The sequence below is a fragment of the Sturnus vulgaris genome, chromosome 6 (genome assembly GCF_052056855.1).
Source record: "Sturnus vulgaris isolate bStuVul1 chromosome 6, bStuVul1.hap1, whole genome shotgun sequence".
Taxonomy (NCBI): Eukaryota; Metazoa; Chordata; class Aves; order Passeriformes; family Sturnidae; genus Sturnus; species Sturnus vulgaris.
Window position 1 is genome coordinate 13,651,410 of NC_142248.1, and position 17,873 is coordinate 13,669,282.

The window sequence follows — 17,873 nt, forward strand, 5'->3', positions numbered from 1 at the left end:
GTGCCTCCAAAAACTGAGCTGGCAGCTGGAGAATGATCCCCACACAGTTTTCCAGACAAGGACTCACAGGGGCAGCACCACAGTGTTCACCCCTATTCCTGCAGTGGAGGTACCAGGCATGGAAGAGGGTGACAATGAGCTCAGGAGTGCCCATCTGCTCCCAGCGCTGAGGAGCTGTAGTAACCAGGGATGAGAGAAGCAAGGGGCTGTTCCCCTCCCTCCTTTTTCCCCTGGTGTTGACAGTTCCTTGGCCACAGAGAAGGGTAAGCATGGGTTTTTGGGCTTGGAACAGCAGTACAAAAAGCCCTACTTCCCCCACACTTGACACTGATATGTATTTACGTGGTGTGTTTCGTGCCCAAGATGAAGTCCAGCTCTGCTGTGCCACTGCACATCACTGCTGCCGTCTCCTTCGGGGAACGCATTTTCCAGAATGGAAATCAATTGTGTTGAAAATAGTTAGGGAGCTGTGCAGTGTAACATCATGTACAGATGAACTTGTAATCGCGGTCAGCACTCTGCTCCGAGCCAATTACTCATCACACGGGTCACTTGCAGCTCTCATTATGCACGAGGGGCTGCACATTGCGAGGCAAGCCCATGGAGTGGCTGGGTGCTCACAGGGATCACCCGGCACACGCTGAAGGCTCCAAGGGGCCACAACAGCAAGGCCGAAGTGGTGGCAAGGCTCAGGCAGAGATGTACAGGGCTGTCACCGGATCACCCCTCAGGCAGGTCCCGCTTGGTTGTTTGAAATCAGTCTTCGTTGATGATCAGCTTTGCTGTTTCTGATGTCTAGAGCCCCCGATTTCTCACACCCACCAGGTGCCTCATCCTTCATTGCATTAAGGGGGCTTATGAGAAAGACAGACATTTTATCAAGGTCCTTAATGAAAGGAGAAAGAGCAGCAATTTTAAGCTAAAGGATGATAGGTTTCGATTAGATATTAGAAGGAAATTCTTTACTAGGAGGGTGGTGAGGCACTGGAACAGGTTGCCTAGAGAAACTGCAGACGCCCCATCTCTGGCACTGTTCAGTACCAGGTTGGATGGAGCTCTGAGCAACCTGGTTGTGTGGAAGGGGTATTGGATTAGATAATCTTTGAAGGTCCTTTCCAACCCAAGCCATCCTATGATGCTACTCCATGCAGGTACCCAACCAGTAGAGTTTATCCAGGCACAAGCTCTCAGGTGGCATCTCATCCTTACCTGGGATGGAGGATCCACACAACAGATAGACCTGCCCATGCACAGGGTGCCCACTTGACTCTATCACCAGTAGAGGCACTTTCATATGGGCTGTGTATTCTCACAGGTGCTGGCTTCCTCGGTCCTAATGCACTCTGCATCATGCCAAACTGGAAAAAAAAAAGATGTCTCAGATCTCAGATGTGGCTCCCTGTGAGCTGGCAGCAGGCAAATGGGCTGGCAGGCACTGTGGTCAAGTGTGTGGTGGGCAGGACAAACAGAGGGGTCTGAGGGAAGGTGGATACAGCATGTGCAGCCGTGGGGTGGGACAGCAGCAGGCTCTCTGGATGGCAGTGAGCTGCACCTTACCCAGGTACTTCCCTGAGAGCAACTAACCTACCTTGAAGTATGAGGCATTTTCCAAATACAGCTTTTTTTTTTTTTTTTTTTTTTTTTTAAACTCATGTAAGGTATCAGGAAAGCAAATCACCCAGGCTACAGTCAAGAATAATTTTGAGGGATCATTTTCATAGATCCAGTGACAAAAGACAAGAGTGCTGCAAGAAGCTACCACTCAGAGGTTTACAAGCCCTAGGCTAAGGTAAGTGAAGAGCACTAAAACCAGGGTGCAGCAAAGAGGTTATCTTGTTATTCATAGAAAAGATCCTGAAAAGGTAAGAAATAGAAGCTGCAGGCTCTACCATGGCTGGGAAAGAGAGCCTGGGAGGGAGGCCTTTGCAGCTCTAGGGGAAGAAACAAGCCCAATCTCGCTGTAGATGTACACAGTACTGATGGACCAAAACTCTCCATTAGCAGCAAACAACAAGAATGACAAGAAGTGTGAAGCTGTGGTATATAATTGCCCTGAATATATCTGAGCACAGCTTCCTCCAGAGACAGCTCTGTCTTGTTGTCTGCAGAGGGACGAGCTGCTACCGGTTTTGCTTCCCACACCTCTGAGTGAGGGGCAGAACTTGCAAATGTGCCAGCAAGGACAGATGATGCAAAGGGCATTGGCTTTCTCCCTCAGAGGAAGCCAGGGAGAACAGAGGGCTGAGTGCTCTGGGTGCTGGTAAACACAAATGATACAAAAAAGAAAAAGTTAATGTACCACAGCAATGACAGTGCAGAAGAGGGGGAGCTGGTTTGTTCCAAACCTCTGATAGTCTCACGGTGAAAAAAGGAGGAGGGCTGGAACAGTTCCTGTTGCTGGGGAACATTGCTAAGGTCTCTCTGTCCCTGTCAGCCACTGCTGGGATATGTAAAATGTGCTCCACTAGCAAACTAAAAATTGTTTTCTACAAAGAGAGCATTGACTTCCTGGCAACATCTGCCTGCCTTTTCTGGCACCTGCATCAGACGGTGCAGGTAAGCTCACAGTACAGCTTCACAAGTGCCCGGGTCCCAAGCATTTCTTTCCACAGCTGAAGTAAAAAAAAAATACTGAACTCTGTGCAAGGTCAGGGTACATTGCTCTGAGCCATCCTGAAATGCTTGCCACAGCAGAATGGATGTGGGGTCCACACAAGGAGAGGCTACTCAGATCCTCATCAGCTGACATTTCTACTGCAGTTGCAATATAGATTATTATTTGGGTTGCACGAGTTAGACATGCATTTCTAAGAACCATATGTGGAAACAGCAGACATTTCATTCCCAGCATCACAAAGGTGCAAGAACACTGTGCCCTTTAACCAAAGTTTAATTTGCAATTTTACCTGAGTGTGACAATGCACCATAATATATACAATACACTGAGTAAAAGAAAGGTGACCGTTATGACTTTTTTAGTAGTTTCTAAGACTGATGTCTGCTAAATCAGAGTTATATTCAAAATTAATTTGCACTTTTCAGGAATTCACCTCTGCTTCACTTTGACATAGGGGGATTACTAGAAAGAGGTTTAAAAATTACATTGAGGCTGCCTACTCCATCTCCTTCAGCCTCTGGAAAGACAAAAGTGGTCTTTCTCTTTCCTCCTGTATCTTCCCCCCAATATCTTTGTCTTCCTTTTTCTTGCTATTTACTCCCCTCTTCTTCTTACTCCCCTGGCCATGGGATCACTGACGTGAAAGAAAATAATTAGGTGGGTGCGTGTCCTCCTTTCCTTGTAATATCTTAAGAGACATTATGAAATAGGAGAAAAAAACCAAAACAACTAAACAGATTCATTCATGCATCGTTCCCTCCTGCGCAGGAGGAAGGACACGGGGCCGCGCAGGTTCCCGGGGGGCCCAGCAGAGCGGCCTCAGCGCTCGGTTCAGCGGGACCAGCTGGATGCTGCGGTGAGGGCGGGGATTAGGGCGGCATCACCGGCAGCACGGCCGCAAGGCAAGGCCGGAGCAGGGCGGCGGAAAGGCAGGAGCGGCTCCCGGGGCCCTGCTGTCCGCACCGGCCCCGCGCCCGCCGCCCGCCGCCCCGCTCCCTCACACCGAGCCCCGCCGGGCTGCGGCGCCCCCTGGCGGTTCCCGCCGCAGGGCTCGGGGACGCGCAGAGCTCGGCCAGCCACGGACAGAAACCCAAACCACTGTCTGACGCGGAGAGGAAAATCCACATAAAGTTGAACCAAAGAGATCTCCAAAGTGCCAGTATACAAGTATCATCTTTCTAGGCAAGAATTATGGGGCATAGCAAGTCCGGTTAAAAATAGGATAGAGGATTCGGCAATACAAGGAAGCCATCCAATGGCATTCCACTCACTCAGACCAGGTGTGTGTTGCAGGAGTAAAGACACTGCTCCCAGGTCCCAGACAGGCTCGCAAGGATACGTCGTCTTGGAGTAAGTGAACTGGACTTCTCTCAGGCCAAACGCTCTAAAAACTAGTCTCCAATCACTAAGCAGAGCTCCGGTTCCCCAATTTTTACCAGTTGCAGGCCTTAGGCTGACACCAACAGCAAGAAACGGTGGACTACAGCAGATTTTGCCATCCTTAAATCAGTCTGGAAGTGCTGTTTCTTTTTTTATATTGGCAGCTGAAAGCGCAGCTGCTTCTTAAAAACACAACAGTTACAGAACTTTTAATCTTTTCACTGAGATGCACTTGCTAACATTAAAAAATAAAAGTTGTTGTTTTTCCTTAGGGACATGTCCTCTATTTGTGTTCTCCTCCCTCATTCTTAAATTGAGGCTGGAAGCAGCTATGGGTCAAGTGTCACAGGCAAGCAGAAGAAATGTGGCAGATGCTTTGTTTGGGTTTTATACAAAGGGAACACCCAATGTTTGAAGACACAGAGCTGTCCACTGATCATTGTTTATGTTCTAAGTGACTTTTTCAAGCTCTAGAGGGAAAGATAATGTAGCCTTTGTATGAGTGTGAAATATTTGTGAGAACAGACAGAGAGCAGCTGAGTATTTTAAAACTAGTATCACTGTATCAAAAAGTCTTTCATGTAAGCACAGTCATCATGAGGACTCCACCCAATGCTGCACATGGCTATCAGATCAAGGATGGCAGAAAACTAGAAATGACTGATTAAACCACACTAGGTAAGGTTCTTCCCAGTAACATATGACAAATGAAAAATTACTGAGCACAAAGAGTATAAAAGTGTTCTGGGCTTTGAAACAATTCAAGAGAAGGGAGATCACTGATAGAGAAAATACTTCAACAAAGACAAAACATTTTAACTGTAGAAGAGAGGACACGTGCACTTATTTATGCAAAAGCACGAAAATAGGGATGATGCTGGCAGGACAATAGGAATAGCTGAGGTTATTCTTTGCATAGCTACAAAAGGATTTTTAAACAAGAGCATCCTCCATTAAAGGATGATTTGAGTAAACTTAAAACAGTCCTTTTAGGGCATTTGTGAGAATGACATCTTAAGAGAATGTAATCGTGCAATAAATGACAACAAGTGAAAAAAGGTTTTTTATTTCTCAGTGTATCTCCACTGTCAATACTGTCCTTTTGCTGCAACATGTTGCAAAAAAACTCTCTGCCTTTTCCATTTTAAACAGCTACAATATTTACAGGCTGTTTCCAATAACACACGCAGACACATACACACTCACAGACACGCAGGTACATAGATCTCTATCCCTGGCAATGTAACCGTTTGCTGGTAGAGGCAATATATATTTTCATTGTCCATTACAGACCAAAGCCATCCTCTCATTTATGCTCTACTCCCCTCTCCATTTCCTAACCAGCAGCTATTGTCAAGCTTTCAGGGGCATCTGTGTAAGAAGTTACATATCCAGCTATTTGATTGCCATCTTTCAAAGTTGTGGCCTATGTGTACTGGGCTTATCTATTCAAACTGTACATACCAGAAGTCATAAAAATTGCTCATATTCAAATGTTCATGACCAAGCGATGTAGGTATACTCCCAAAATCTTTTGGGGCAGCCATCTTAATCACCTTTTTAGAAATATGCATATCATGCTGGGGTGAAACAAGTCACATGCTTTACCTTCCACCAAGGTGTTATGTACCCACTGTTTTACTAAGGCACCAGGAATTACCAGTATAATTTCAGAAAGAGTCCAGTGCCATTGAATGTACTGCATTAGAATATCAAATAGCAAGCCAGACAAGAAAAGAATAGATGCCTATATAATAGGTATAAAATTCCTTAATAAAATTAAGTACATAAAACCTGTGGTGGTACAACCCCAAATCCAATATAAGTTGAATTATTGTTAATGGTAAGAAATGTAATTTATCCAGCTCCATTTTGTGACTGGAGAGTTCTGTAATTGAGAAAGATCTTTCAAGTAGTGTCTTTGTTATCTACACTCCTAGGTTGCATGGTGGTGTGTGCATTATCAGAGAAAGCTGAATCAATCATAAGGTATCTCTTCCCCCACTTGCTCAAATCCAAAGCTTTATGGCCGCTTGCCAAAGGGCCAAAGGCATGAACCTGTGCCACAAGTCTTCATCTGTCACCTCACCAGTCATCCAGGCTTCTCAAAGAGTTCTTCAGTTCCCAAAGGTATTGTGACCATGGGACAAGGAATGACTGGTGATAACAGCACTCTTGAGTGGAAAACTGACATCACCACTCAAACATGCCAGATGTCCCAGGCAAAGTGGGTGTATGACCATTCAGCCTACATGGAATTACCTCAAGAAATAATCATCACCATCATCTTCCCCAAACTCCGAAATCATTTCACATATGCTGGACCATGAGAGAGAGCCCCAGAATCCAGCACTAGTATCATCCACTGCAAGTAGCACAGAAGTCCAGGTGTCAGTGGTGTCACGTACACAGTTCTAAGGTTTTTTGTTTTGTTTTTTTTTAATCAGAACATTTAAAAAGATTTCACAGAGAAGTGAAATGGGAAAAGGTTTTAAAACGTCATGTAGTAGCCATTTTTACTAAGGAACGTTATCTGATTAACGAGGTTTTCAAGCCCTTTTCTGCAACTGAGAGTTTTAGGGAGAAGTCCTTACATAAGTACACATAGATACCATCTCCAAAGAAATCAGAGAAAGAAAATATATTGGGATTTACCTGGAAGCTACAACAGTAGGACGTAACTGGAATGTTCTTACGGCAAGAGAATATCACAGTGCAAGGGGACAGAGTAAAAGCAAACATCTGTAAAGGTTTTCATGGAAGTCTAGAAAGATCAAAAAAATTCTGCTCTATGGTAAGGTTCAATTTGGACTGACAGAACTAATTTGAAAGTACCCATCTTTTCCATCCTTACAACAGCAGAAAAATACTACATATCAAGACAAAGGCCAAGAGAATAAAAGATGAAATAATTTCCATCTAGAGCAGAGGTTTCCATGGACAGGTCTGTCCTGTAGGGAAGTGTGCCCACATGGCCAAGAAGGCCAATGGCATCCTGGCCTGTGTGGCCAGCAGGACCAGGGCAGTGATTGTCCCCCAGTACTCACAGCACTGGTGAGGCCACACCTTGAGCGCTATGTCCTGTTTTGGAACCCCCAATTTAGGAAGGACACTGAGATGCTCAAATGCATCCAGACAAGGGCAAAAACTCTCTGGTGAAGGGTCTGGAACACAAATCCTATGAGGAGGCTGAGGGAGCTGGGGTTGTTCAGTCAGGAAAAGAGAAGGTTCAGGGGAAACCTTATCACTCTCCACACCTCCCTGAAAGGAGGATGTAGCCAGGTGGGGATTGGTCTCTTCTCCCAGGTAACCAGCGCCAGGACAAGAGGACCCAGTCTTAAGCTGCACATTAGGCTGGACATTAGGAAGAAATTCTTCACAGAAAGTGACTGGGCATAGGAATGGGCTGCCCAGGGAGGTGGTGGAGTCACCATCCCTGGAAGCATTTAAGAAAAGACTGGATGCAGCACTTCGTACCATGGTCTAGTAGTTGACAAAGTGGTGTTCAGTCATAGGCTGAACTCTGTAATCTCAAAGGGTCTTTTTCAACCTAGTTAATTCTGTGCGATTCTGAGTTAGAAGAAAACAAACATTTTTGTCACTTGCACACTGGAAACCAAAGACAAACTCTGTACAAACCAACACACAATCATATGAATCTTAACAAGTTCAGGAGAAGTTTTAGAGAGTTAATTTTCCAAAGCCTTATGGAAGAGTGAAATTTTAACTAGGTGGTTTCTGTTGAGCAGATCTGGAATAGGTATGAGCACTATGTGAACAACTTCACCACAGATGTTAGCTGAGTACCTGAAAGGAAGTGTTAAGCTGTCCACATTAAAATCCATCTTCTGAAGGCAGCACACCAAAAGCTTAATGTTTTATAAAAAATAGAAATATTCATCAATTCTTTTTGCCCTTAAAAGTATCTCTTTCCCTATCTGCTGTTTGCCAGTCTAATTCCAAGCAGATATACATATGCACTAAAATTTCCACATAAACAAATCAATTCCTATCACATTTTTCCTATCCTATTTTCCCAGCAATGGACATTGTCCTTACCTTGCCCCGAAGGGAGTGAGGGATTGTTCAGTCAGGGTTAACATACTGAAAGTTGTTTCAGACAGCTTTAGGAAAAAAACAAGCAAAAATACCTAACCTATATATTTTGGTCTTCAGTCATTTGTTTCCCTCAAGGCTTCAGTCCAAAGGAAAAAGAAACAACTGTGCAACTAATGTCAAATAGGGGCTTATTTTCAAACAAACGTCTCCCTTTTAAATGAAGCAATGTCTAATGATACAGAAAACCTGGAAGGTTAATTAATTAAAAGTATTAATTAATTAGAAATATTTACCTGAAGTGAAGGACAGAATAAAACCTTCAGTAAAAGGCCTTCAATTCAAATCTTAACACATTTTTTTCATTCCTGATAGTAGGGTTACCAGACTGCTACAGAAGTTTCATCTACTGTACTACATCTTCACATATGCAGGAGATTAATTCAACTACTCTATAATGTAATACCTATGATAAATAAATTTGCTGTTGCACATAGTTTCAAGGGTAGCAGATCTGTGCATTTAAACCATGATTAAATGGGACCATATATGAACAAAGTGAATAGCAATATGCAGCTTTAAGATGCACAGCATTTCAAGGACGAGTTTGCATAGTCTATGATGCAAGGTCCCAGTAACTGGAATTGAGTAGCTATCAGGTACACAGACTTACCCTTTCATGGCTAGATGGCATACAGTGACTTGAGCTGGAATACCAGTGTTTCTTAGGTAGCTGTTTCTTCCTTTTTTCTTATCCCATGTAATTTCACTCTTACATTAGGTACATAATAGACAATGTTTCTCTGATGTCAGAGAATTAATTATAATAACCTCTGTGGTATATCAGAAGTCTCTCCTAGTTACGACACATATAAAGAAGTGGAGGTGACTGGGAAAAAGATGGCTGCTCCCAAAAGCTAGAACTGTATGCAAATTCCCCACAGAGTCCTATATAATTACAGGTCAGAAACAGGAAACAATCACAACAGGTACGTTTCTTTCTTACTGATTAAGAAAAGTGAGTCATAGGAACTGCAAGTCAAGAACAAATCAGTTTCCCTCTCACACTCCCATGATAGTTCTGAGTTACTTGTTTCCCTGAATACACACTTTTAAAAAAATACAATAAAACCTAGGATATGTAACACATGAATAATTCAACTTCACAGTTATAAATACTCAAATTACACTTACATAGAATATATAATCACAGAAAATAAAATTCAAGTCATAGAAAAGAATGAAGACTAAAGGGAAAGAAAAGGCAAGGTGGTAAAAGTGATATAAGTTTAGGGCTGTGCCTTCTATAAAAGATCATTAAAAGCAGAAGTCAAGTTTTGTTGGGTTCTTTTTTCATTTTGTTTGGGGAGTTGTTGCTGTTTCTTCTTTTTCAATTGGATAGAATAAAAAAACCTTCAAGCATCCGTGAAATAATCATGGACCTGCACCTCCCACTACAAAACTGAAACCACCGTGTTTGCCAGAGAAGAGCCAATGAAACAACACAGCCAGCTCTGGGCGTAAAGAAGCAAAGTAGCCATGGCTAGTGAAGGGAAGACAGATGGAAAGTCATATTGGGGCCCACTTTAAAGCTAGATGTGTTGTACAGGCTTGAGGTACCACTGCCACCACAATAAAGTCTGATGTAGTACAGGGATACTCAGGTGCTTTTCTACACATTTGTTACTTTACCATTTATTGTGAAGAGGATGCAGCAAATGCACTTGTACGAAATACAGAACACAGAACCAAACCCATGGCACAGCCCTTACCATCAACATGTATATGGAGAGGGAGGGGATTAATCCCAAAGGCAATTTAAATAATGGTATTTTATATACTTATATTTATATATATAAATAAATGTTCTCAGCAATCTCAGGGTTGTTTTTAGTGCATTGCTGTAAAAAAATTAGTGCAGTTCTCATTAATGTTTAGCTCATAAGGAATAAGAATCTATACATCTGTTCAGTCTCTTCTTGCCACACCTGAAACCCTTACACTGTTTCACCAAACTGAAGGTTTGTAGTCAATTTCATTAAAATAAGGTGGATGAATTCCACACACTCTGTGACAAGACATGGCAATTTTTGGCAAAACAATTAGAAAAATATGAGGTGCTCTGATCTTAGAACTGAAAAGTTTGTTGATTTAAAGCATTACGCAATGCATAACAAAATTTATAAACAAAAGATATGTCTCAACAAATCTATCCTTCATGCAAGTGTTTCTTCAGCAGCTAACAACTTAAAAAAATTTCTTACACTTGTTTATTTGGGGAAAGGGACTTAGACAAATCTGTGTTTCAAGTCCTTCCCTACAACCGGACCAAAGTTCCGTGTCCTGGGAGCTGCTTCTTCTGGACCCTTCTCTCTTCTGAACCATCGGAGAAGGGGAAGTTTCAGTCTCAAAGAGATTTACACTTCAGCCCCAAGTTCAAGGACTCCAGTTTCAACAACAGCAACATATTTATCTTCAATTTGAACCAGCAGGATGGTTTTATCTATGTGTGACCGACTACTTGGATCTCTGCTGCAAGGCACCCAGCGGTGAATCACCTGGAGGGAAAAAAAAAGTAAAATAAAATGTAAGCTCCACAGGGAGAGGTGTCATATCAAAGATGTGGCTGATAACTCAAGACCCTTACAGGACCAAAGGAGCAAAAATACAGGTGGTATACTGACTTAGTTGCTCATTTTTCAATGACAGCATACCCACAGATAAGCTGCATGTTGAAGTCTTGCTGAAGATCTGCAGCTTAAAATAATATTTTGGTTTTCTACAACCATGAGAGCAGCCAGTCTGATTTAGATTTGAGTAGGAACAAACAACTTGACCAAATCAGAACCAAACAGTTCATCCAAAGTGAATAGCAACCGAAAAAACTGCACATAGAGATTTGGGATATTTTGATGCTCAATTTGTAATAATCTTAAAATACCTCAGTGTTGTGCAGCACAGAGCTGCAGTTTACCAGGAGTCAGGTGTAAATTACTGTCTCTTGCAAGTAAAAGTACTTAGCAAAATCAGGGCATCTATGCACTGTGAATTCAAGGTTGATCTTCTAAATCAAGTCAATCAAACAGAATTTTGAATTAAAAATATTACAAAGAAGAAAGGGACCAGAATCAGTGCTACAAATTATTGTACCATAGTCTCTTGGATCAACAGAATTTAAGTATTTTGATCTGCTACTTCCAAGGATCCTACCTGATATTGACTGCCAGAAGGTCCTTTTTAATACCTAGTATGCCTCTGTTCATCTGCCTCCTTAAAAAAACACTCTTAACTTCTGGGTGCCCCAAAGGAACAATAAAGATGCTCCATTAACATGAGTGTTAAGTACCATCAGCTTCACAGAAATAGAATTATCTCAAATTTTCCAGTTGTGGGAAAAGAACCTTTAATTCAAGACAAAGCAAGTAAAAAACCAAGTAAAACTAATTTTTACAAATTCCACAGCAGTAAAGTTTTCAAGAGTCCTAAAGATATAAAGGGGAAAAAAAAAAGACAGAAAATCACAATCTTCCAAGATCCAATCCAAGAGACTCAGTCTTCATGATAAACAGCTGGCAACCTCTCTTAACAAAGGGTGAAGGACATTTAGCTTTGTCCATTGCATGAGATCTATGCTGCACAGATACAGGGAGAGCCTGGATCAGCCAGGGAAGCATGGAATCTTTAGCTCCTCTTGGATGCAACAGTGTGATGTTTATGTATCTGTTGAAGTCTGACTTCAAAGTGTCCACAGAATTTTTATAGTGCTGTATGGAATGAGCCAAGAATCCTGTCCCCAGACACAATAAGTTTTCCAATGAGGTCCCAAATACTACATCCTTGTCCAATTTAACATGGGGGCCTTTGAGATAGATAGCTACAGACATCAATATCATGGCTCCTTTAAAACTGCGTGTATGCAAAAAGTTGCACAGATTAAAACTCATCACTGCCATATTGTCATACTCAGTTTTACCATCTCTTCTATCATGACTGGCATTTATCTGATACATGCAAAATGTTGTCACTAGGTAGTCAAGAGGTGCTAAGAATCTCTTGGAGGAAAAGGGTTCTTCTACACCCCAGTATCATGTAGCATAGAAAGTAATGCTGGACATACCCTCTCAAAACTGGAAAAAGTAGCTACATTCCAAAGAGCACTGCTAAATCTAATTTTCTTGAAGAAGCCTTAAAATATCTGCCTTATATACAACTTGTACTGCATACTTAGCAAGATAAAAAGCTAAGTTAGGAAAAATGCTTTTTTATATGTAGCAGCAAAGTTTTAAACTACTGAGTGCCGAACTTCATACTGAGAGCAGACATAAGGTAAACTGCTTAATGAGCAGCAAACTCAGCAGGTAAGAATAATTTTTGCCTATTTGCAGAAATGACCACAGCCACAGGATCAGAAAGGGAAGACTGTCCTAAGAGCTTTACTGATACTAGCATGTTTAACCACCAGCAGCTGAAGCAGCCAGTGGAAACTATGTCATCAAGTTAAATCCTTTCCTCCTAATCACACACAGGATAATCTGGTGCTTTCCCCCCTTTCTTCTTAGGTTAAAAGATGCTCTTCTAAAAAAACCTGCCTATATGCTGTACCAAAAATAGATAAGAAGCATTCAGAACAACAGCTTACTCTGACCTTTAAATCTTCTTGTTTTAATCTTTCTATAGCATCAATCACTGTACATGTCAGCAAGCTGCAATTCACAAAACACACTCAAACTCCTGAAATAAACTGTCTAGTGATACCAGGCAAGAGGCCATTTTCCAATGTAACACTTTACATTCAGCATCTTTACAACGTTCTTCATCTGCAACAGTATGTCTAAACCCAACATAACTGAGAATGTTTACAACAGCATTCTACTCACAGGTGTTACCTACAATATAACCCCGCTGTCCTAAGAGTGGACTGCCAACTCAAATAGATTCCTTCCATGAATAATGGTGTTTCCAGGCCATTTTCTCCATGTAGATGCAACAGCAAGGCAGATACAGTGTACACTGTGTTACTGGCATATCTCCATTTCTTACCTGAAGTTTGCACATATATCCACAGCAACGTAGGTTTTCAAATGGCAAAATCTATCCCTACAAGCAATTTCTAAATAATGCCTCCAACTGAGGTAAGCAAAGAATTTCATCAAAACTGATCTATTTCAAATGAAAATACAGTTGTATTGATGAACAAATGCAGAGAGTGTCTCTGACTCTTCCATCTATCACTGAAAGAATACTGGAGCATCTTTACAGACACCAAGATCTTAAAAAAAAGTACATCTCAGTAAAAAAACCCAAAAAGCTTCAAAGACCACAAAGGGCTTTTTGCTCCTAAAAATTTAGGCTCCTAAATTAGGAGGAGCCTAAAAAGGAGCCTAAATTGGGAGATAAGTTTTCTAGCCAATAGAGTGAACTTTTGTAAACTGCAGATGTAACATCCATAGGGAAAAGACAGATGGAATTTCAAGTCATGGGCTTTCACATGTTTTGGTTAGAACAGACTTCCTTCCTAAAGGAAAGTAAACACCTATCATGAATCTATTATATAACAAAGACACCTAAAGACAATCTTATTTGGCTCTATTTTGATCAGAATAATTTAAAACCAAATATTGTTAATCATTCAATTAAGGACTTGTTAGTAAACTCATCTTTATTTGTTCAGGGATTGACAATTTAAAGAAAGGAAAATGAATGTTGAATGAATGAGAGCAATGCCTGAGAGATCATGAGAAACTGAAAGAAGGCAAGGAAGGAGTGGCGGCTGACAACATTTGAAACGTCATCCTGCATCTTTTGCAGAAATAGCTCTCTGCCTCAAATTAGGATTCTAGACCTGCTCTTTCAAACAACAGTGACTTGGAGGACAGCCACTGATCTAACTTACCTACTACATCGATCTTTGCATTGACATAAGGCAAGACTGCCACAGAATGAAGACTGCCTTTTTTAAGGTTAGCTTGTCAACTTCCAAACAAAACTTACATGGCCTTCCATGCCTTCCTGAGGACTCCAGTCTTTCCAGCTGTTTCTTCCAGCTTTTAGCCGTATCACCTCATCTGGCCACTGCAGCTCTTTCCTTTTTGACACGTTGATCCCTTCCAGTACTTGACTGGGATCCATTAACTATAAGTAGGAATTGAGTTTTGACTGTTAGTTCAGCCAAAATGTAAAAGAAACAGATAAATTGTAACCTTCTGCATAATTCCAGATAACTGACTTTAACCCACTGAAATTGATTTCTGATCAATTTCAAGATTGGAAACTTGAGCTCGGGGCTCTCCAAGCCCAAACAGCACTTAATTTGGAAATGACTCTGTGGTTTCAGATACAGCTGACAATATGCCAGCTCACTGAAGCAACAGCTGTAGTTCCCTTCCCCACTTCTTTCAGTTATACTAGCTCATGGCAGGGTTGGGGAGCTGGCACAACAAAAGCATTGGCAGCACACAGTCTAGTAGCAGGGAAAAGTTAAGTGATGATGAGCTGTTATAATCGGCTCATTACTTCTTACAGAATATCTTAAGAAACTTGAGGAATTCATTGTTAGGCAGAAGAAGTATTTATCTACTAGCTGGTTAGTTGAGACCCACCCCGTGTTTTGAAGTAAACTGGGCCTTTCCACAGGGCAAGCAGGAGAAAACTCCTGAAAAATTCTTCCTAATTAAGGACAGAGAGAACTCCATAATGTCCATTATCCAAAGGCACATAATCACTTTATCCTCCTCACACAGAGGATCTAGTAAGCAGCTTCATAATAAGGCCCTTACCTGCAAACAAAAGCTACTAAGCACAGACCTGAAAAATTAACTTTGCCCACTATGATGCAATTTACCAAGGATTACTCTAAACTGAGGTGGTATCAGCAATGAAATCATGTTTATTATCACCTAACCTCTTAAATACACTTCTTGAGGTTTCCCACAAAAACATGTCTTTGGCATTATATGTGGGGCTAATAAAAGCTAAGGTAGCAGGAATACACTTTCCTGGATTTTCACAAAACAAGTAAGGCTGCCATGATTAACTTGGTCAATAGTGAAATGTTTGCTGCTTAGTAAACCGTGGATATAACCAAAGAATAAATACATATGAAAGTGAAAGCAAGTATTTTTACACTTTTGTGGACAATCTACTTGGCTTCAAAGAAAGAAGCTTTCTACTCTGCAAATAAACCTGTTTAACTTTAGCTGCTGTGATGTATAAAAGGTAAATTAAATATGAAGTGGAACTGAGTTCCCACTGACATTCTCAGAGCTGCACTACAGCAAAACATAAAAACAATGTAAACAAGGAACATGCAGGAAGGCTGCTTGTCCAGGAAACCTTTTCTTTACATTAATTCTCCAAACGTAACTGCACAGAAACTGTATACCAGATATTCCAGAATGCGTATTCGTAAGCAATTTCAACAGCATACAAAGGAACAACTAATAAAAGCACATGGAAACATAATTTAATTTGTTCTTCTAGACTATTCACCTGGATTCTGTAAATAACGTCATCCTTTTTGGCTTGCATTTGATTTGCAGGGCTTGCACTGCCACCTGACTGAGTTTCAGCTGCATTACTCCCTCCTTCTGTCCCTAGAAAGCCCACAAGGGCATGCTGTTTACAGGCTGGGATGCTTTGGCTGGAGCTGCTAGAAGAGGGCAGTCCATGCTGCATGCTGACCCCAGTCTGGCCAGAAGGTTCCATTTGGTTCACCATAGACAGGCGGGACTGGATGGATGAGGGGAGGTTTCGAAGGGAAATCTGACTGGTGGAAGAGCGCCGGCAAGGCACAAAGCCCGCTGTGGATGTGCGAAGAGATGAATGGCGGCTGCCGTAGCAGTAGGATGAATGGCTAGCTACTGAGGCACGGGCAGGGGAATGTCTGACAAGGCTGGACTGCACAGAGTGAGAGCTGTGACTGGTGCCTAAAAGTAAAAGATACACAATCAGCAAAGTTTGATAAAGCCTCCCGCACGCAATAGATTGCCAACACACAAATGTTCCAGTGCACAGATATACAAACTGATTTGTCTCACCAACATCATCTGAAATAAATATATTGCAGGAGATCTCTGCTGCATCTCACATAGCAGAACATTTCAATACATTCCATTCATCTTATCTCAGAATTTCATATTCTGTTCAATTCACAATCCCTAGCAGACAAGTACCTCAGTGCTTCAGTCTTCCGCTTTCCACTTTAACAATTTCTTACTTAATATTATCACTTCAGTTTACCACACTTAAGGTAGTAAGAGAGGTACAGATGCCCATGTGTCAAAATACTGACTATTCTTTCTTAATATACTTGATTACACATTCAAAGTTTGGGTCAGAAAATTTGTTAGAACAAAAGCTATTTTAAAACAAGTTCAAATTTAATACACTTAAAGTAAAAAACCACAACTGCAGTTCATGAGCATTGGTGTAAGCTTTTCCTGTACTAAATATTTGCAGATAGCTCTCCTCAGCTGATAGGTCTAATAATGTTCATTCAACTACATACATCTATATTTTCTTTGTGAGTAAAGGCAATGTTTGAAAGGCTTTTTCTCAGCTTTAGTGTTTGTCACCTCCTTAAATACAGATCACTATGGACCCCTGGATAGATTCAGCTAGAATACTGTGCAAATAAGGGAACTTGTTTCACTGCATAAATAAGAAATGTAATCATTCCCAAAAAGTGGTAAGTTCAGCATTTGCAAACAACATAAGTGAAAAGTTCCAGTCTGTAGAAACCTGTTATAAAAAGTTATTTAATCTATTTTGTCAGTACAACTATACCCCTATTTATCAGATCTGTTTGGGAACCTTGTATTGTATAAAACAGTACTGCAGTTTGAGATGAATCCAGAAGCTCCTAACACGACATAAAATCACGTCACTTTTGTTTGCTTTTTCTTTTAACCTAGGCCAAAAAACTGAAAGGCCTGTTCCACCTCTAGGCCTGAACTTGCATGAAACTGTTTCTAAGTTTCAACTTTACCCAGAGTGGAGGGATGAGCTGGTGGATGAGCTGCAGGAAAAGTGGGATGAGTTGCAACAGGAGGGTGCTGTACTGCTCCAGGTCCCTGCCCTGTAGTTGCAGTCCCTCCTCCTTGTGACATGCTGCTCTGTGACTCATTGATAGTTGCATTGTTACTTGTGCAAGAAGCTCCACCTCCAGCATCTGAATCTTCGATATTTCCACCACTATTGCAGCCAGCTCCACAGCCTTTCCTTAGTCTGGAAACATAATGCAAGTCATACATTAAGGCACACCTCCTAACCATTAGGATTCTAAGAAATGCTTCATGACAAGCAAAAGGTTCAGCACAATTCATAGCACTTCCTAAAATCAGCTAAAACTTAATCTTATTTTCTCAGAATATGCTTTGCAAATATAAACACTGCTTTCTAAGAGATGGCAGTTTTCTTCATGACAGCTGTTCAACAATAGTTATTTATGACAAGTCAAAAGCTCATATAAATTAGCTTTTTAAAAATTATGCCACCTCTGAAGTACAATAAAGTGATAAAATTTGAACTCAAATGCTCATAGAACATCCTGGTTATTTTAGAACAGCCAGTAAAACTTATGCTGTTTAACACACTAGTCAACTATAACTGTTACATTGCAAAAATCTTTGTCTGCACAGACTAGCAAGGAAAGAATGGTTGCTGGATTTTTAATGTATTTAGTTTCTGTTATCTTCAGTAATGCACTCACAATTGTTTGGAACACATACTGAACATTCAGACAGTAGGTTAGCCATCATTTTCCAGTATACATCACCAGAAAGCTTTTTCATCACATCGTTTATACTAACAAATTTCAAAT

The 17,873-nt window shown here is 41.2% G+C and overlaps 1 protein-coding gene across 8 annotated transcripts in view; it reads right to left on the bottom strand.

Moving 5' to 3' along the window:
• Positions 1–5,047: 5,047 nt before the first annotated feature.
• PCNX1 (pecanex 1) overlaps positions 5,048–17,873 on the bottom strand; it is an 89,238-nt gene continuing 76,412 nt past the window's right edge. For all 8 annotated transcript variants that reach the window (XM_014869368.2, XM_088167053.1, XM_088167054.1 and 5 more), the window contains 4 exons: positions 17,040–17,278; positions 15,542–15,978; positions 14,045–14,185; positions 5,048–10,611 (listed from right to left, as the gene is read on the bottom strand). In XM_014869368.2, the coding sequence (XP_014724854.2) occupies positions 10,471–10,611; positions 14,045–14,185; positions 15,542–15,978; positions 17,040–17,278 (958 nt within the window). In that variant the 3' untranslated portion in view covers positions 5,048–10,470. The remainder of the gene's footprint in view (positions 10,612–14,044; positions 14,186–15,541; positions 15,979–17,039; positions 17,279–17,873) is intronic.